The sequence below is a fragment of the Taurulus bubalis genome (assembly GCF_910589615.1).
Source record: "Taurulus bubalis genome assembly, chromosome: 11".
Lineage (NCBI taxonomy): Eukaryota > Metazoa > Chordata > Actinopteri > Perciformes > Cottidae > Taurulus > Taurulus bubalis.
In genome coordinates this window covers 26,822,072-26,843,744 of record NC_136599.1, presented here as the reverse complement: position 1 = coordinate 26,843,744, position 21,673 = coordinate 26,822,072, and the positions used below count along the sequence as shown (strand labels likewise).

Here is a 21,673-nt window from a genome sequence, read left to right as displayed (position 1 = left end):
GATTGTTGCCACTTGTGTTTACCAGTATGGATGACATGTGCATTAGAGGGCAGAATGTGTTCAGAGTTTTGCTGAAAAGTCTAAGTGAGATCTGCAAATTGTGTTTTACCATCATGTGAAATAGTTGAAGGTATTGACAACAGACTGCACAATTATTTAAATGAGTTCAGGCAACTGAGAACTTTGTTCAGCCAATGGGTTTTAGTGTTTTAGCAATTGAGAAAAACTGTAAAAGCTTTTTCTTAAAAGCTTTTAGTTAAAACGCACACACGCACACACACACATACACACACACACGTACACACATACACACACACACACACATAAAGACACACACACACAAACAAACACACATAACAAACAAACTTAAAAAAGAAACAAATAACGTGGAACACAAAAAGAAGCATGTAAAGAGAGGAGGAGATACAAGTATTGTCAGAGAGAGAGAGAGAGGGGAGAGAGAGAGGGAGAGAGAGAGAAAGACAGGGAGAGAGAGATAGAGAGAGAGAGAGAGATAGAGAGATAGAGAAAGACAGAGACAGAGAGATAGAGAGAGAGATAGAGAAAGACAGAGAGAGAGAGATAGAGAGATTGAGAAAGACAGAGAGAGAGAGAGAGAGAAAGACAGAGAGAGATAGAGAGAGAGATAGAGAGAGAGAAAGAAAGACAGAGAGAGAGAGAGAAAGATAGAGAGAGAGAGAGAAAGACAGAGAGAGAGAGAGAGCGCACGCTGTAATCGGCTGCCTATAAGCCGGCGCAGAGCGAGCCTCAGTGTGAGGATGGGAGATGAGACATGGCTCCGCTCTGATCACAGATGGAGGTCCTGGTTTGAGAGCAGCAGCAGGATGGCTGGTCCTCTCTTTCTCTGCTGCCTCCTCCTCTCGGCTCACTCTCTCTGGCTGGCTGCAGGTGAGTTGATGCGCTGGGTTTGGCTGAGGTGATGAGCAGGGCAGAACAAAGTTTAGAGGAGCTGAGCCTTTAAAGGCTGAAAGCTTCATGGAACAATGTCACAACGTGTGTGTGTGTGTGTGTGTGTGTGTGTGTGTGTGTGTGTGTGTGTGTGTGTGTGTGTGTGTGTATGTACGTTAAACGGTACGCTTGTTTTTATGATTCTTCGTCTGTTTGATATCGATGATATTGACCTCATGATGATTGTCATGTAAGAATTATTTTATTTTATTTAAAACCTGACTGTCAGTGCACAAAGAATATTTCAGCCTAATTTAAAAAATCCATTTTTATCAGACAGCCTTCAAACAAGTAGATTTCTATCGGAAAAACAGGTTCAAGTGTCGGAAGATGTTTTCCTCATGTTTTAAGGAACGTAAGGAGTCTATACAGAAATATCTTGATGAGCTAAAATGTGGTTTCTCATGCGTTCATTTGTGGTTTATGTCAAAGCTGGAAGGATTATGGTGTGATGATGATCAATGACATTAACCAAGAGCAACTTGTTACTTATAATGGATTTCAACAATGGAATGGCATGTGTCTGTGTTTTGCCTTATGAGGACACACATATTTATATACATATATATATATATGTGTATATATAATTATACATTTACATTTTTGGGTCTCGCCTTCCTTTTTAGGGACAAAAAGGGGACAAAATGTACATCCTGAAGACTTGGTTTAAGGTTTAAGGTTGAATGGTAATGATAAGGGTTAGGTTACGTAATCCTGGAAGTCTGTGTGTGCGTGTGTGTGTGTGTGTGTGTGTGTGTGTGTGTGTGTGTGTGTGTGTGTGTGTCATAGCAGTGTTTTTGCAATTTATTGAGAAAATCATCTACTTTTGGAAAAAAAGTAGTATAAAGTAATTAAAAAGAAAAAAATGTAAATCCTAAACCAAGGTCCACTTCCTAGCTTTTTTTTTGGGCGGGGGGGTCTTTCAAGCATATCTAATGGTATTCATCAGCAGACAGTTTGTCATCACCTGAGTCGTCAGCCTACGACGTCATCAAGCGCCCGTTGGACCGGCACTTCCTCCAGCCCAGATTCTGTATCCAGGGTCGCGCGGCGGAATTAGCAAGCAAACCAACTAGCCGCCCGTCCCCTATGGACTAGCTAGCTTTCTCACTCCACCATCAATGTTTCCCTGGTTACAGAAAAGGAGCCAAACCAGGTTGCTTGTCTGGCGCTAGCAATGTGCTTTCCTACGTAAAGAGTGTGAGAATGAAGCATTCAAACTTTATTTCTACAAATAACAAGTGTGAGGTGGTAAGAGCAGCTGCACGCTGAGACCCACGGTACAGGGCCCACACCTCAGGGGCCCACTCCTCCAGGCCCCAACACAATCAATATCTTAACAACAAAAACACATCAAATTCATTGTATGTGTAGGAATACTACAATCAAGTGGATTCTGCCATTCATAATTTGACTGTGTGCTCTCATTCTGAACTAAAGCTGTGTTGTATCTAGGGATGAGTATCGTTTGGGTTTTTTCCGATACCGGTGCTAAACCGATACTTTTAAAACAATACCGGTGCTAAACGGTGCTTGAACCAATACTTTTTTATTGCCAAGGAAATTCCTTTTCTTTAAATTGAACAATATATTAACTGTTTAAAGTATACTTTACATATAAATAAATAAATAAACACACGCAACACACGTGTCTTCAAACTACAGCTTCAAACCTTTTAACTTCAAACTATAAACAATATATATTTAAAAAAAGAACAGTCCCAAGCATCAGGTGGCCTGATGGGGACCGTGTGCAACAGAACTCAGACACTGTCGGATTCTACAAACTGCTGCTTTACTGGACTACACGTCATCATTAATATCAACTTGAGAGATTTGTTCCAGCAAGCCGAGGACGGACGTTCAAAAGCTCGTGCTCGTGTCTGCAGCGATCTCTGTGTGCGCGCGCTGTGAGTGTTGTGTGAGCGCTGGAAGCCCCGCCCCCTCGAGCCCCGTTCTGCATGCAGGCGGACAACAGAGAGTGGAGGAGTGCGCTCTGATCCGCGCTATTTTAATAGTATCGATACATCAAAATCTTATCGTTTTTAACGTACCGGTACCGCGCTACCTTTTTAGTATCTATATACCGAGCAACTTTACAGAATAGTGTAAAAAAAAAGTATTTAAATCGGCTCAGGCACCGGAAGAAAGCACCGAAATCTGCGTTGCTTTTCGGTCCGGTAGGTACCGGACGTGTTGGAACCGGTTCTCGGTACCCAACCCTAGTTGTATCACATTGCCATAAACTGACCGGGCAGATAATACAGCGTTGTATTCTGCTGTGTGCACTATACACTGAACGGGAACTTGAAGTTAAAAAGTAATATTCACAATGCACAGTCCTTAGAGATGTGTCCGTATTGGATGATTTTGCAGATCACGATGTACGTCCACTGATAGCACTGTAATGCATCTTGATGCCACGAGGCAGGCAGGGTGTCAACTGACTCACAGCAGGACAAAGTTCATGTCCCGCTCACCTGCTGTATAACCAGAAACAGCATCCGAGCCATGATGAAATAAATGCAAACAGTGGCTGCCTGGAGGTAATGTGCAGTAATGTGTAGTATGTGAACATACAATAATATTGCTTTTGTTCATAATTAAATAACTCCACCAGTCCAGTCCACCTCCTGTTGAGTAGCGATGATGAGTACAAATAAAACAGAAGAAGGGATGTTGTGTCAAAGGGAGTTCAAAGGTTAATGCAGCCTGGTGACCCCCGAGCAGGAGAGATGTCATCTAAGTTACCTAATGCTGTTTAGAGGTTGTTCCCTCTGGGATGAAAAGCCCATTGTCTGACCCATATTGCAGAAAGGTATAATCTGTACTTTGAAATGATTAAATGCTTTATAGCAAACTGCTCGTGGGTTTTAATCCCAAAGCAGAATTCACTATTTTCTGTCTATGATCTTGGGAGTCTCTGTGTAAATTTTGGATTATGAATAAAGGTCTCTTCCCACAGCAATGGAGCCGTTCACTGACAGTATATGGAGCACTGACACACTGAACAGGGACCGTTTTGAGGAAGAAAGATAGTAAAAACAAAACAAAAAAAAACATAATAATCATAATAAAATACTGATAATAAAAAAATGTTAAAGCTAAAAACTGTAGTCCGTTGATTAAATATATCGATGCTGTTGTCACTTGTTTCATTTCCCCATCCTTTTAAATACATAACGACTCTAAATTATAATTGCACGACCTATTAACATACTCATGCTGAATGAAAGTGTTTAGTTCCTGAGCTGTGAAATCAGTTCACAAACAAACATTTAGAAGCAACAATTATGTGCTGGACCTTTTTAATGAAATGGTGCCGTAATAGTGCAGCGTCCTGAAGCGCCGCTCAGCGATATATAAACTGTGATTCCTCAACACAATTGTCACAACACATCTTTCTAAGAAACTTTAGTTTTTAGCCACACTAGTGCAGTTTCTTTTGGTTGATGGGTTGACCACTTTGGTCCAGTCAACCAATGGAAGGACGCCATGAAGCGATCACCTGACCTGTTCTCTGGCGCCGCCATGAGGTCAACAACAATTGGGTGAATCTTCCCCTCAGGAAGAATTGTTTGAATGAAGCTGAATAATTTTTCTCAAAGCACCACAAAGCTGACGCTGAAGCATTGCTGCAGCTTCACAGGGCCACTATGGGCTGGAGACTCTTTGGGGCCAATTCCGAAAGAATGGCTCATGTCCCATGATAGCAACCACTATCTGCCATGTCGTAAGGTCTGACCTACAAAACATATTTAGATAATAATATCACGGCGCAAACACACACATAAAGCTTTGTTGCACATTTTTGCAGAGGGAAGAAATAATGCTTTTAATCATTAATCATTTAACTTTATTTTTCACTGACTGTCATTGCATCCCAAAAAAAGTAGTTAGAGCGAGCATGAAGATGCCTTATCCACTCTTTATGCTAAGCTAACCGTGTCCAGCTCTGTGCTTAACACATAGATATGATATTGATCTTAGCCACTACGTTTAGGGCGGGTGGCAGAATGTTGAGTCTTTTACTCAGGAAAAGAATTCCTGATGTTCAGAAGATGAAAGGAGTTTGAAATGCCAGTTCTCTTTCAGGTGAACATTGTGTCCTGAGGATTGGCAGCTTGTTAGTCAGCTGCCCTGAATATAGAAGGCAGCTCTGTGATCAAAGACGGGTATTAACATGAGGTGAACCTTGTATTTCCCACTCAAAGCTGCTTTTGTTTTGCCTGGTGTCCACCGTTCCTAATGCATCATCTTTTGTAGTCTTTAGACTTGCTGCTGATGTGTTGGAGTCTTTCATCTGACAGCAGGGCAGAAATAAGCAGAACGGAGGCTCTTTGCTGCTTTATCTCCTCTCACAAAACCACAACAGGCATGGAATATCAAACACTTCACAGTTCACAGCCCACTTTAAAGGCCAAGCTGTTGAATTGTCCTTTCCATGTTTGTCACATTAAATCAGGGCAAGAGCAGCTGCGGTCCACAGCCAAACCTAAACTGAGAGGGACAGTGATATCACTCCCCAACATCTCATTTTAATAACATTAATCTCATTCCAAAATATGCTTTCCCTCAGTTCAATGATTGCATTCTGTTTTTTACAGAAGACATTATGAATCACTTTTTGGTATCATTTCAGTGTTATTCTAATATGTGTTAATCTCTGTGCCACATTGTGTGTGTGTGCGTGTGTGTGCGTGTGTGTGCGTGCGTGTGTGCGTGTGTGTGTGCGTGTGTGTGTGTGTGTGTGTGTGTGTGTGTGTGTGTGTGTGTGTGTGTGTGTGTGTGTGTGTGTGTGTGTGCATGTGTGGAAAGACCAGAGCTCGGCAAATGTCTGGCTCTCATGATGAAAAGCTGGAGGGAGGATTAAGAGGAAAAACATGGGAAAAATAATCTGTAGGCCACTGACGTCATGCAGCAAAGGCCAGTGTGGTGGAGGTGAGGCTGAGTGTGATGAGGCCACCAGAGCAGCTGCAAGGTGCCTTTGGTATTGGTCCTAGTCCATACACACACACACACACACACACACACACACACACACACACACACACACACACACACACACACACTATCGTATTTTCTCGTCAAAGAAGGTGATCTGTGGTCATACAGAACCTGATCTGTGGTCACGTACAGAAAGTGATCTGTGGTCATTACAGAACGTGATCTGTGGTCGTGTACAGAACGTGATCTGTGGTCACGTACAGAAAGTGATCTGTGGTCATTACAGAACGTGATCTGTGGTCATACAGAATGTGATCTGTGGTCATTACAGAACGTGATCTGTGGTCATTACAGAACGTGATCTATGGTCATACAGAACGTGATCTGTGGTCATACAGAACATGATCTGTGGTCATACAGAACGTGGAACACCATGCCCGACTCATATTGAGACCAAACGATGATGGCATGTTGGATCAGTCCAGTGTTCGTCACCAGTATAAGAGCTGGCAGCCAAAGACGCTGCTGGTGTGTTGGTTTAACCAGTGAGCTTGTTAACTGGTGACCCTCATCCCAATGCATCTTGGTTGCTCGTAGTGACAGCAGCTGTTGAAACCACCAACAGAACATTTAGGTGTCCTCATTAAAGCCTGAAATCAGTTTTACATGCTGACTCATCTGTGTTTATTAGCTAACGTTACATAAGTTACTTCAAGTAACCACGGACGCTTTCGGCTGAAAGTCACCAGTTAACACGGTCACGATTCAAACTGAAACACCTGTTGTTCTGAAACAGTAGTTATTCTGACAGCCAGCTACTGGAATATGGATTCGGACAATTATGTTGTTATGAAAACCGAACATCCGACATTTTGATGCTGGTAACAGTTTGTCATGTGTAAAAACTACTCGACTTGTGCACGCATATCTTTGATGACGCCAACTGTAAAAGGGTCTATAAAATGTCTATTTGTAAATGTCATACATGTAAATGTAAAATTCATGTTTTCATATATGAGGTTTTGCATTTCACATTTTTAAACGTGCAACAAAAAACATGTGCCTCTCTGTGAATTCATCATGTGTGATGTAACATGTGACATGTTTCTATGTTATGAAATCTCGTTGTGTATATAGGAGATATATATTGTATAATATACATTTTCATTTGTGAAATGTTGTTCTGCATGTGCTTTTTTGTAAGGAGTGGCATAGTTCATCTTGTATTAACCCATGTAATCCCACTGGTCCCAGCACAGCACGTGTAACTGTGTGAACACTGTGCTGCTGCTGGGATTACAGTCTCCAGCAGTGAGGCGAGCTGTCTGAGCGTTTATGAGACGACAGAGGTCAGGGTCACTCCCTTGGGTCAGTTGGCCTTAATGGATGGGATGATTAACACTTTGCTGCTTGACAGCACCAACTGATGCTGAGCTCTCACACAAGAGCCAGAGTGTCATGAAGAAATACAACAGCAGATGAACATGCATACTAAACTTAATCCAAGCGTTAAAATATTCAGGTGTCAGGAGAGAAATGTGAAGCACTTCAAGGAGAGGTCTGTGTTGAATACTGCTGCTGCTACTCAATAAACACTTTGTGTGTTTGATGGAAGTCATCAGTACAAACACAGATACTTGATAACAGTGAATAATGATCTGTTTGTAGGTTAAACTGTAACATCCAGTTTTCCCTTTTTCCCCTCTAAAGTAGCTTTAATGTTGTAACAGTCCTCTTAATTTAAACTATCAGAAACAATCCTGCATATTCTGTATATATATATCGTGTTGCAGCTCTTCATTGAAGCTTCCAGTGTCACCTCCTCTGGACTCCTCCACCTCATATGCAGCTCTCTGACATTTTTTTTTACAGTTTCTACATTTCTCTTTGCTTCTGACCTTGCTCTCTTTCCACAGTTAAATGTGCGGTGTGCTTGGAGGTGTGTCTCTGTGTTACATATTCAGCATGACGATGTCCTACAAGTCACGGTAGTTCAGCTCCTCGTTTTCCTGGAGGAACAAGTACCTGCATAACGCACTACAGTCATTTTTACGATTGCTGTTTGAGTTTTCTGAGATGCTACTTATTTATATTTTAAGGTTTGATGAACAACATTAGAAACATAGTACATAAATGTATCCCTCCAATATCAGAGGGAGGTCACAATAATATGAACACCTGCATATTCCAATGCAACAGTCGTTGATGTTAAGCAGGTGTAAGGTAGCATTTTTCCCAATTTACCAACATGTAACCCGGGGTTCTCATAACCAGAACTATATGAGCGTTGTTCGACCAAGTGTTGTACATATTGTTCTGACACATGCTGACTCCAGGTCACTGCTGGCACAAGCTAGGCAGTAAACACATAGCACATAGCAAAATATAAAACATACAGCATAGTAACACACAGCAGTTCACATAAACACACGTATGTTTGACACCCCTGGCACAGGTGTTTATACACGAGGTGAAGCAAGGTGGAAGCGTCCTGTACACTCCTTGGCCCTATAAGCAGATTGAAAAAGGTCCAGAAGACACTTAGTTTTAGCTAAGGGCTCTCCTTTGACTTGTTTAACACACATATTCATAACAAAGGAGGTTAATGCAAAATGACCTGATGTCAGCTTTGGGTTGATTGCCCTTGGCAACGGGCACCACATTGAGATGGAACCATCTGCTGAGTAAGTGCCAGTTGGAAGATATGATTAAAAATGGGACCTAGTTGCTCTGCACATACTATAAGCAGATGACTACCTATATAATCTGAGCCTGGGATTTCATGGGTCTACAACCTTGCAAACACGTGATCACACTACGCTCATCAAGGGCAGATTAAAAGAGTCCACAAGAGACTATTTCTGAGCTCAGAGTGTTTATCACTGAAATCCTGTGCATTAAATCTCACATAAAACTCATTATCATCCGAGCCGGCTGCTGGTCTGATTTGTGGTTAAGCTCTATGTCCCTCCTTCTTACTTCCTTGATCCCAACAATAGTTGTCATGCTGTTTCAGGCAGACTGACATAGATTGTTCGTCCTGAGATGTGTCTCAATTTTTTTCTTATAATTCCTTTTTTTTGCCCTGATTTAACATTTGATTTCATTTTCTCAAGCGTGACTTGAAGAAACATGACGCCATGTTTCTTCACAATATAGCTTCAAGAAGACTTGGACACCCGAGACGAGTACTGAGGACGTAATGAAACTGAAAGCAGTTCAAGATCAGCAGAACTTCTCTCTGACAATGACACATGTATGCCAAGAGCCATTAACACAGAGGCTGAATGGGCACACCAATCCGTCAAATTCCAAATCTTTGTCCAAGTCTCTATCAGCTATATCTCAGTCAAGGCTGAGATCCAGGCCTCTCAGAATGAATGGCTGTAGTTGCTACAGTCATTGCAGACCTCTTTGTAAGGAGCCCTACAGGGGAATATAATGTCATTTAAACATGTCATGTTCTCTTTTTTGCAGGCTATTTAACCGTTTCCATTGAGCCTCTTCCTCCTGTTGTCATTGGAGACACAGTCGCACTTAAGTGCAACTTCCAAACAGACGGCAACCTCCGAGAGATTGTGTGGTTTCGGGTGAGCACACAGGTGAACTTAATGCAATAACAGCTTCTCTCTTGATGAAACTCTCCTTCTTCATCCCTCAATGTGTCAGTTAGAAAATAAAGTGTAGCATCATACATTCAGATCAGGTTTTGCCGTATCCCTGTTTCGTCAAGAACGATGTTCTTGTGTTAGATTTGGGAATTATGTGACTGAGAATGACTTGTTGGTGTTTGTTGGTACCAGTGGCGGGCCGTCCATTTTATACCTAGGCCTGCTGTCTGATATCGTATACATAAATACGCGCATGACAGGATGCTGTTAATGAAATGATAAAATAGCTATAACTTTATGATTCTGTTTAGGCCAGTAGAGAAGGCTTAGCAGGTCCTGACGGCCCGCCACTGGTTAGTACCAAAGTCTGGCTAGCAGCCTTGTTTATTACTATAGCAGAAGTGTTTATAGTTACCGTGAAGTCCCCCATTGGTTTGTGGACTGCTGTTTTGAAGCCCTGAATTCGGCATGAAAGCCATCTTGTTTTTTTGCAACCATAAGTGACACACGTGGTAGATCCAAGTACAGCTGAACATTATTAGATGACCAAAATGTTACAATTAACTTTCAATAGCTGAAAACACACAGGGAAAGAGTTTAAGTTTTAAGACAAAAACACAGACAGCTCCCAGACCTGTCACTCACTTTGTAGCCCCGCCCTAAAGCACACACTGCTTTATGGTCTGTTTGACTCTAAATGACCATAATTTACTAAATGAACATCATGCTGTATTGAAGAAGACTTGAAACTAGAGATTGAGACATAAACTCATGTTTACAATGTTTACTGAGGGAATACATCAAGAGAAGTAGAGTCATTTGTATAGACTTCTATACAACCAGAGGAGTCACCCCCTGGTGGTCAGTGTAGAGAATGCAGCTTTAACACATGAAGCATATACTTCTATACAACCAGAGGAGTTACCCCCTGGTGGTCAGTGTAGAGAATGCAGCTTCAACACATGAAGCATATACTTCTATACAACCAGAGGAGTCGTTCCCTGGTGGTCAGGAGAGAGAATGCAGCTTTAACACATGAAGCATAGACTTCTATACCACCAGAGGAGTCACCCCCTGGTGGTCAGGAGAGAGAATTCAGCTTTAACACATGAAGCATATACTTCTATACAACCAGAGTAGTCGCCCCCTGGTGGTCAGCAGAGGGAATTCAGCTCTAACACATGAAGCATAGACTTCTATACAACCAGAGGAGTCGCCCCCTAGTGGACACGAGAGAGAAGGTTTAAGACATGAAGCATAGACTTCACTTATCAGACCCGGTTGCCTATGAGCATGTCCTGAGGCACAGCAATGCTTTAAACAATTGCTAATGTCAGAATGCTAACGGGCAAACAATGACACTGTATGACAAATGACAAATGACTAATCAATGCTCTTGATTTAATATTAGACATTCTTATGTTAACTCCTCCCCTCCTGTAGAGTGCAGGATCTCAAATATAACACAACATTGTTCCACTGCCAAACCAGAATTACGTCAAAATATCTCATATATTAAAAATAAATAACATTTTATTCAAATAATCCATTGTGAGCGTGAGGGGCTTCATAGTCCCCGGGGCCCCAATATGGGGATGGCCCTTTGAAAGGTCAGGGATGACTATTTTTTTTTAATCTACCATTTTGAATATGAGTGTTTAAATTATTACTCTTAGCTAAGTGATACACTATTATTTCTTAAATCTAAGGCAATATTAGAGCCGAAGAGTGTCTAATGTGCCAACACAAAGCAATTTATTTGAGGACATGTACTTGGTTGACTTAGTTTTCACCAAGTTCTGACATTGACCAATGTACTTACATGAAGGTCCAATTGGCAATTGAAAAGATTTGAAGTGCCAACTTCTATAAGATGTAATTGAAGTCCACATGGTCACAGCTACTGTATTCAAACTCAATGATGCTAATTAACCTTTGGCCTTCAGGTGATTGAAGGAGGCAGTGCCAAGCAGAAGATTTTCACCTATGATGCCATGTATAACACCAGCTACTCCAACATGGAGGACAACCGCAGACGAGAGGACCTGGTCTACCAGTCTACTGTGCGGTGAGACAAATCCTTTGAAAGACAGACACGTTTTGGGGAACATTCCCGCCTGTAGCATGCTGTCTTTTGACGGGGTAGGTGAGATTAGAGCAAACACAGTGAGGTTTTTTCACAATCTCTAATCTCAAGAACCCAAGACCTCAAACATGAGAGGTGATCTTTGTGTGTAATCTTTGTAAAGGGTTCCCGAGGTCCAGATGGAGGATGATGGCCTGTATGAGTGCCATGTGGGGATATATGACAGGAGCTCCACAGACAAAGTGATTCTAGCCTCTGGCAGCATCACCCTCACTGTCATAGGTATGTATTGTATGTTTGTCTTCACAGCAATCCAATAGTAATAGGTAGATTTGTCAGTGAGGAACAGAGTAGTGGACGACCGCTAAAAACATTGCGTCCAACCCTAACGCTCAGTAATGAACACGTGGTATCTTGGACAGAGACTTCCTGCAGGCTTATCGTCACAGTGGCTCTTTGGCTCTGTACTTATCATGAGGCTGAGGTCCATGTAATTTAATTAATTTGATATGTTATAGATATCATCATCAGCAAAGTGACTCGTCACATTGTTTTTATTATTTAATAAATACCGTACTTTTATATTTTAGGGGTATTTTAATGGATGGAAAGCACTTGTATGTTTGAGTGCTTTGTATTTCCTCTGCAGTACCTCCCAAGTCCATCTCTGTGGTGGCAGCCAACAGCCCGGCTCCCTTCAGCCGCTACGAGGCCCAGAACTTCACTCTGGTTTGCATCGTTACAGGAGCAAAGCCAGCTCCCATGGTGAGACGCAGCCTTTTGACTCTTCATGCCTCTTGAAGGACTCCATAATCATACTTTGTGTGTTAGGAAGAAAAGCTTGGGAGCACCAGTGGATTTAAAAAGTTTAGTGCTCACACACAAAAAAACAAAACAAACAATAGCTCTGCTTAATGCCACAGCAAAGCGCTGGTCTGTCCTCTCTGTGACCTCTTAGGAAAATGTATTGTGGATTGGTGGAAGGGAATTAGATATGTGATCAAATAAAAGTCCAGTGAAGAGTGATTTCTCATGTCCGGATTGCGAGAAACATATCAGTGCGATGAAGAGATGCCGCATGCAATCCTAATCCATAGAACACCACTTCAATTCATCTTCTATCTTTATCTACTGAACCGCATGTTTAACATCTCTCCAACTTCGGCCAAGGTCACCGCTGCCCATCTTTGGGTTATTGTAGGTGTGGTTTAATGATGATGGGCAGCACCAATCTCTCTGGTCACATCACATGACACAGCAGCATCTGACAGTAAGCTGCCCGGACACACATGCATCTACAAATACAGCGATGTGTTGTAGAATGCTGTAGAAATGTGGATTATTTATATTTCTGTCTGGTCACTGATCATTTGCTTTAAATGACCTCATTACATTTATGGGCTAGACGATGTGTAAAACAGATAATGTAATGAAAATGGCACAATACGTTATATCATAATAATCATATAATGTAATAAAAATGTTAAGCAGTTTTTAGTATAATGAAATATGTCATTACATACATGGCTGGTGGGAACCTAGTGAGGGATAATGTCCTGGTTTTTGCATCAGGTGAGTTATGTGATGTAACCACAGACAGTGTTTCACTGTGACACACACACACACACACACACACACACACACACACACACACACACACACACACACTCCACAATCTCCTTGTCGGCTTTGTGATCTGAAATGACGACAGCTGGGATCATAACTCGTCTGGAGTGTTTACTGAGAGGATAAATGATTTATTAGGAGGAACAGGGACACTCCAGTTCCACTCTTCCCTTAAGTACACAGTTGCCTGCACTTCACAACCACACGTTCCTGTTGAACACCACCTTCTCAGCATCTCCTTCACTATATATGTGTGACTCTTTGTGACAAAGCCTTTGACTTGTCTTGCCCCGTATGTAACTGAGACACAGCAAACATCCAAATGGAGGTTCTGTTTTTCTGTTGGCTCACCTGTCTTTGTCCCGGCCTAGGTGTACTTCAAGCGGGATGGTGAGCTTATTGATGTGGTACCAACTGCCTCCGCAGAGGAAGACCAAAGCAAGGGCCCAGATCTGGAAAAGAACTGGGCCGGGAGCCAAGTGGGGCACTGGAACCCCCGGGCCCTCACCAGTCGAGACCTTGATGACACCAAACTCCAGAAGTCCCTGACCCATCTGGAACGAGAGGGGAAGCTGGCTCGGCTGGGTCAAGATGGCCCCGAAAAGGACCCAGAGCCAGGGTCAGAGTCGGACCCTGAGACCACCAGCGAGGTGATCCCCGAGACGGTGCTGAGCCGGGAGTTTCCTCGCTGGGTCCAGAGCAGCGATCCGCTCTACTACTTCCAGCACCGGCAGCAGGCAGCAGGTGATGGCACCGTTGAGGTGAGAGCCATGCTGACCTGGAGCCTCAACCCCCAGCTGGACAACGAGGCCCTGTTCAGCTGTGAGGTCAACCACCCGGCTCTGTCCATGCCCATGCAGGCCGAGGTCACACTGGGTGAGTCACCACCCACTCACACGGGCTGAGCTAACCAGGTCAGGTTGTAATGCAAACACTCTCCTGGTAGTGCTGAGGGAAAATGAACAGACACATGCTTCCATGGAATAGTTAGACTCTGAGCCCACATTGACACAAAGCTCACCTTCTACTTAATACATCACCAAGATGAGAGCCAGCGGTTGGGATGGAAACATTACGACCTGAAACAGTATTGAAAACTCACTCAAGCACGGCGACAAAGTGTAGCTTACTGTAACGCAGTGGTGGGGACTGACATTTTCCCATCATGCCTTGCTGTAGCTGTACAATCCCTCGTGCACCCACTGCTGGGATAGTAAACCCACAAGCTTGATAACATCCTGTTGGTGCACTTTACACTCTTGTAGGACTTTGGATTCACTCACGCAAAATATAAGATTCAACTTTTAGAAAAGCAGTTAGGAATGAGTTCTTGTGATTGGAGCAGTGGTGGAAAGAGGCGTATGGTCAGATCACCTGCTTCAGTAACAATAAGGGAGTCTTGACAGTTCATGTGCAGTTATTAGAGACCTAATGAGATGTATAAAAAGAGCCGTGGAGATTCAAACATCAACACAACCACATTTTTTGGAGGACAAATTCCGGGCGAGGGAGAATTAACAAGGGCACTGAATCTATTAATTCAAATATAAGTGGGAACAATGAGCAGTAAGTGGGTCACGCTGAGCCTCCAGCGCCGTCTGCATTGCTTCACTTCAGCTGGTTGGTACCACAGTTATGTTAACAGAGGTGTACTTGCTCTCTGAGTGGGTGGGCACATCCTTGAAATGTTGGGAGCCACATGTAGGTCACATACTATTTCATGTGTTATGTTTCATATTATTCAGACATAAGTCCAACGTGCTGTTTTACTTCTTCATCAGCTGCTCCCAGAGGACCCAAGCTGTCCATGAGCCCCAGTAAGGCCAAGGTGGGAGACACGGTGCGGATCACTGTCCAGGGCTTCCAGCTGGGACCTTCTGCAGTGAGTTCCAACACAGTGGCTCTTTGAACAAGGACCGATCTGTGGAGGTCATAGGTTATCACCACAGGGTGGGGGCACGAAACAGAGAGAACCGAATAGAAAAGGCACATTTTGAGCACTTTTCAAAGTGTACCACAAGTTTTTGAATTGAATTTCTTCCTTCCGGCAACAATTGGTTTCAGTTCCTTTCGGTCTATTTTGAAAACCAACTTGAGAGACTTGAGTTACATCTTTTGTCATGTGGTACAGGTAAGCTTCTGAAAGCAGGACAATGGTCAAACTCTCCATCCTGGCAGTTTCATGGAAACTCTGAAATGGTGGGTTTTTATATTGGGCATTATAATAACATTTGTGACTGCAGTGACATTTAAATGTACTAAACAAGCAGACATGCTCAATTACTGGATTGATCTGTATTGCGACCTTACAATAAATCAAACCACGTAATTTCACACTCAATGTTTAGCAGATGTGATGTTTAATACACTGCACAGAATGTAAATAGACTTGTTATTTTTGCCTTCTGAAGAAAGTACGTGGAGCAGCAGCAGGGAATTTGCCAAGGACACTTTAGATGGATTAACATTGTTATGATAATGATGGTATTCCACAACACATTTAAATGCAAATGACTTCCCTCTGTAATAGTCACATGTTTCCAATATCCGAAAGTATTCCTTCAATCCAAATCCTGGTGATGATAAGCTCTCTTGTTCACTGCCAGTGGAGCAGAGCCTGAGGCAGGGGCCAGAGGGCCACATGACGGAGGCTTTGCTTCCAGGGCCCAAGACTCTGAAAGCACCCGCCTGAGAGAATCAGTCATATCTTTCCAAACGTTAAGAATCACATTTTATTGGAAAGTGTATCTTTTAGTGAAGTATGTTCTTATTTGATCAGTTTTCTCTCGTCAATGAAAATACTTTTACAAATGTCAAATTGTGTAAATGTTAAATGTACTTTATTAGTCTTCTGACCCATCAAAGCTCTTTAACACTACATGACATCATTCACCCTTTCATTCACTGATGGGAGGAGCTACCATGAAGGTACCACCTGTCCATCAGGACTAACTAACATTCATACACTGATGGAGGAGCTACCATGAAGGTACCACCTGACCATCAGGACTAACTAACATTCATACACTGATGGAGGAGCTACCATGAAGGTACCACCTGACCATCAGGACTAACTAACATTCATACACTGATGGAACAACTGCGGGAGTAATTTGGGGTTAAGTGTCTCGCCCAAGGACACATGGACATGGACTAGCAGAGCCGGGAATCGAACCCCCATCTTCTGCTCTATTGTTGAGCAACTATGAAATCTCAATGGTGTGGCGACTACTGTCGTAAGACATTACCAGTAGTAAGATGCGTTATTGGGGTAATTGAGGTCTCATTTCTGTATTTGTGATGGACTTGAGAGCAGCTATTGCTTCATAGACACAGGTCACAGGTTACCATGGTGATTGGGGCAACAGGGTGAAGGGGCAGACAACTGGAGCTCCTCCTGCCTGTATGTGCGTGTGTGTGTTTCTGTTTGTGTGTGCGTGCGTGTGTGTGTGTGTGTGTGTGTGTGTGTGTGTGTGTGTGTGCATGCGTGTGTGTGTCTGTCTGTGTGTGTCTCTGTATGTGTGTGTGTGTCTGTTTGTGTGTGCTTGTGTATGTGTGTGTGTCTGTGCGTGTGTGTGTGCTTGTGTGTCTTTGTGTGTGCGTGTCAGTGTGTATGTGTGTATTTGTATGTGTGTGTGTGTGTGTGTGTGTGTGCGCGCGCGCACATAGACACACAGTCAGCCATTTTGTCTTTGCTCCTCCTGCCTGTGTACGTGTGTGTGTGTGCGTGTCACCGGTTGTCGTGGTGACTGTCCTGATGAGCTAACTTGAAGCACCTGTGTCACAAAGGGAGACTGGACTGTGGATTTAATGAAAACACCCGTTCAAACTATTGTATTTGACAGACAACCGTGGATCCCATCGTGAAAATAACAGAATCACACAAAGCACAAGACTTCTGTGAACGTTTCCGTCTACTTAAATATTTGTAAGCATTTAGAAATGAGAGCGTAACTTCAGTTTATAAAGTGCCCCCGTTTGCGTCATGAGAGAAAATTGTGCTCATATTTAACATGGGGAGTAATGGAGGAGGGAGGTGGACTTCCTCTCACAATCAGTCGGAGTTAAACAAATGTTTGAATCTGTGGATTCAAATCGACCCAAGTTTACGACAAAAGACAAGATTTCCTACGTTTATATGTATAAATTATGCCCAAAGAGTGAATACTGTGGAGTAAATGGCAAAAGACACATTTTTTTTCCACAAGATCCTGAAGCGTCTCCGCATACCTGCGCCATACACACCCATTGTAAACTCTGAAATGTTCCCAAAACTTTCCTAAACTTGAACAATAATTACATGAAAACTGTGCTAGCTATCAAAAAATGCCCAATTGGGCAAATAAACTCCAGACTTTTGGTAACGTTTTAAATTTAAATCATTTCTCTACCATAAATTATGGCGAGTCACTATTGACAGCAAAACCCCATTCAAGTGAATGGGAATCTTTTCTCGCCGTTTTTCAGGAAAACGGACCGTTAAATCTCTTAGAGAAGTAATTCCACACGATTCCTGATGCAAGCCGCACATTTTTATGTATTTTGACGCATGTGCTGGCAACGGCGCGGGAGGAGATACTCTCCAAAGTTTAGTGGGACTATGATTATTCTTATGATTATTAAGCCCGCAGGAGAACATGCAGTGCTTGCTGGCATCGCCACACCGAATAAAAACAATTTCATTTCCAAACAATGGGTTTTAGTCGAGGACCTTCGTCAGGCATCAGACTCACAATATTAAACAACATTGCTACTGGAGCCACAGGCTGCAACAAATAATCAAAATGTGTACCTCAAACACACAACAAACACACTATGAACAACACTTTTCCTCCACTCCCTTCTTCTTGTCTCCTCTGTCCTCTCTCCTCTGTCCTCTTCCATCCATGTTTGATCCCCATCTCCTCTCTGCTAACGAGGTAAACAAACACTTAATAATAACATTCATTTCACTATTTTGACAAATAAGAAAGTACAATAATGGCTGGGCGTGCGGTCACCTCGAAGAAATGTAAGGCTGCCGTTATGGAATAAACTCAAACAAATTCAACAATAATAACCATGATTTTTAAAACTTTGTTGCTTTGGATTACTCATTTTAAGTGTCATTGTACTATTTCAGTCCCTGTGGGTGTATGTGTGGCAATGTCCTGACAAGGGAACAATGGAAGTGGACGGTCTCTGTAGGGAGAGGCTGCACAGTGTGGAGAGGAGAGGAGGGACAGAGTGACAGGAGATGACAGGAGATCAAAAATATATAATTCCACTTATCAAACAGAGTGAATTAGAAATGAAGGCATGTCTAAAATATGCCTGCTTCAATCCTCAGTTGAGGTATAAACAGCAGAAACACTGTCGCTCCTCTTCACTTTGAAAGAGCAACGGATCCGATGAGGGACTTCATCCCTCACTCTTTGTGTTACAGGCTGCTATCATCAGAATCTGCACGGAAACATATATTTCTTTGTTGGTGTTTGCATACACTCTGTTCAGAAAAAGACACCAACTGCAACCCTTAATTATTGTTTTTATTGGGTTGAATCTCACACCTTCAGGATAAGAGGAGCTACGTGGAGTTTGTGGTCGATGGTTGTTGTACATGTTTAGAACATGGAGACCCTGCAGCTCTCTCCTGACACACCTATCTCTCTGTGTGTGTGTGTGTGTGTGTGTGTGTGTGTGTGTGTGTGTGTGTGTGTGTGTGTGTGTGTGTGTGTGTGTGTGTGTGTGTTCCCACAGAGCGAGGTCTTCCCTGAGCCCATATACACCTGGACCAAGGTGGGTGGCCGTCTGCTGGACGGCAGAGAGGAGCATGACGGGAGGGAGCTGGTCCTGGAGAGGGTTCCTGCAGAACTCAATGGCTCCATGTTCCGCTGCACGGCCCAGAATCCTCTGGGCACCACAGACACCCACACCCGCCTCATCGTGTTTGGTGAGTCATGTGAGGGGACTCGTTCTAATAGTTAAGCATTTTGTCAGTGAGCTCCCACTAAATGTTATTTCATTTGCTGTTTTTACAGATAACCCAAGACTGAAGAAAGGAAGAGAACATTTGATTGGTAGGTCATAATCACTTCCGGCATTGACTGTGGAGGCATCCTGGTCTTATTGCAGTGGGCAGGAATCATCTCCTGTATGATTATATATATGATGCTCTCCTGTATCTGTCCTTGAGCTAGATGACTCTGTTGGAGAAAGTGCTCCTCGGTCCTGCAGTAGGTGGTGGAGAGGGTGGTCCGGTTATATGTCCGGTTACAATATGGATATTCATTTATTCAGTGTCCTCCTCTCCTCCACCTGTCTGCAGCCCATGATGGAGCCGGCCTACATTGAAGGACCAAAGTTGCATCAAGAAAAGAGTTGACTTCTCCCCTTCTTGTAGACAGCGTTGATGTTGTTCTTCCAGTTCAGTGTCGATGGAGATACCAGGACCTTGTACTCCATTCTCACTCGGAAGTCATCACCTATGACAGCTTGGTCAGTGGCCCTAAGCTACACTACGCTCTATGTAGCCGTAGGTATGGCGGGAGAAAGCAGGAAGTCAGGTGAAGTAGTGAAGAGAGCAAAAGGGGTGGTTCATGAAAAGACAAGGTCGTACACAGCAGACTGGTGTTTGCATCCCGCGTGAAACTAAAAGTAAATATTGCCTCTTGACTACATAGCAGAAACACTCTCTAAACCCAGATCACACTCTTTACACCCAGACCACACTCTCTAAACCCAGACCACACTCTCTAAACCCAGACCACACTCTCTAAACCCAGATCACACTCTTTACACCCAGACCACACTCTCTAAACCCAGACCACACTCTCTAAACCCAGACCACACTCACCCAGACCACACTCTCTAAACCCAGACCACACTCTCTAAACCCAGACCACACTCTCTAAACCCAGACCACACTCTTTACACCCAGACCACACTCTCTAAACCCAGACCACACTCTTTTCTGAAAACAGACCGGTACAGAAAGCGTCCCGGTGATGCAGGAACATGTCAGCCGGTGTGATGGTGTGGCTCACTGATGTGGTTGAATAGTTTGTGGATAACGATGGAGCTCTACGGCACAGAGGAAGAGAATATATCCGGCTCTGATACACACTACTTGTTAAAAGATAGTCACTGTTTGTTTGGGTCTGAACATGAAATGTGTTGTTACAGTAATTCTACATATACAGACCTCTCCTTTAGTAGGAAGTTGTTCGGTGAAGTTGTAACAGTCAACATGTCACAGTGTTTTGTTGTAGAATCTAGCAGTGCTCTGTAATGCATGCTGTCTCTGTGTGCAGCCATCGATGCAGCGGCCAGTTGGTGCTCCCTCACGTTAACCTCCATGTTGCTGCTGCTGAGCTTCACCTGCGAGCTGACGTGACCCGAGGCTCTGCTGCTGCTCCACACACCACCACCCACATCTACCTGAGGCCCTGGCTCTAAGGACCCCGCAGGCGCTGAACCCCCACCCAGCTGTTCCATTAGCGCTGAACATTAAAGATGCAGCAGGATTCAACTCCGGGACAGAAGACAGATACTGAACCAGCAGGAGCCACAGAGCAACGGCCCAGAGGCTGTTCAGCAGGCCTTCACATGATGGGTTACTCTGCTCTGGCAGTTTATGAGTTTTTAACCCTTTGAAAACCAACCTATTTTTAAGCCTCTGCTCGAAAATGTCATACCCAAACTAAAAAGGGTGTATCTCTACAACCACTAGGGCTATTTTAATAATGTTAGTGTTATAATAAAAGGTACACATATGACATTTTGTTAAGATGTGTAAATATCAGTCTATGTGTTATTGGTTAAGAGTAAATGAAGATGACACACAGCAAAAATTAAAAGGTTTCAGGTCCGCCTATAAAAAAAATCACTTTCAGGATGATTATTTCTTTGAAATGATGCAGCTGTAAGGTCCAACTCTAACCCAAATCATAGCTCAATATGTGAACATTCTCTAACCGAAATCATAGCTCAATATGTGAACATTCTCTAACCCAAATCAAAGCTCAATATGTGAACATTCTCTAACCCAAATCATAGCACAATATGCGAACATTCTCTAACCCAAATCATAACACAATATGTAAACATTCTCTTACCCAAATCATAGCTTAATATGAGAGTACAAAGACAATTCAGGCGAGATCTCCAAAATTTGCATTGGGGCACATTTGCGCACATCTGTTTCTGATGTACCAAACCATATATGGTTATGGTGTTCAATACATATACAAATACAGCAGTTTTTTTTTCCTAAAACAAGCTATGATTTACAGTTTTATAACCATCGCTCAGTTCCCCCCGCCCCTAGAGGGGGATTGGTTTTGAACTTGCCCCTTACTACATCATACTCAGGGAAAAGTTGGATGTCGTGTGTGTGATGTCACCTGTAACAGATCCCAGGGAATAATAGCACTGGAGATCCTGATAGGCTAGA

General features: G+C 43.1%; 1 protein-coding gene across 1 annotated transcript; it reads left to right on the top strand.

Moving 5' to 3' along the window:
- Positions 1-845: 845 nt before the first annotated feature.
- On the top strand, positions 846-20,614 carry LOC306743392 (immunoglobulin superfamily member 21-like; the record flags this gene model as incomplete). Its single annotated transcript, XM_079225895.1, has 10 exons — positions 846-909; positions 9,394-9,506; positions 11,474-11,595; positions 11,777-11,895; positions 12,263-12,378; positions 13,611-14,115; positions 15,021-15,121; positions 18,979-19,171; positions 19,260-19,298; positions 20,532-20,614. The coding sequence occupies 10 exons, from the start codon at positions 846-848 to the stop codon at positions 20,612-20,614; spliced, it is 1,455 nt and encodes a 484-aa protein (XP_079082021.1).
- Between the last annotated feature and the right edge of the window lie 1,059 nt (positions 20,615-21,673).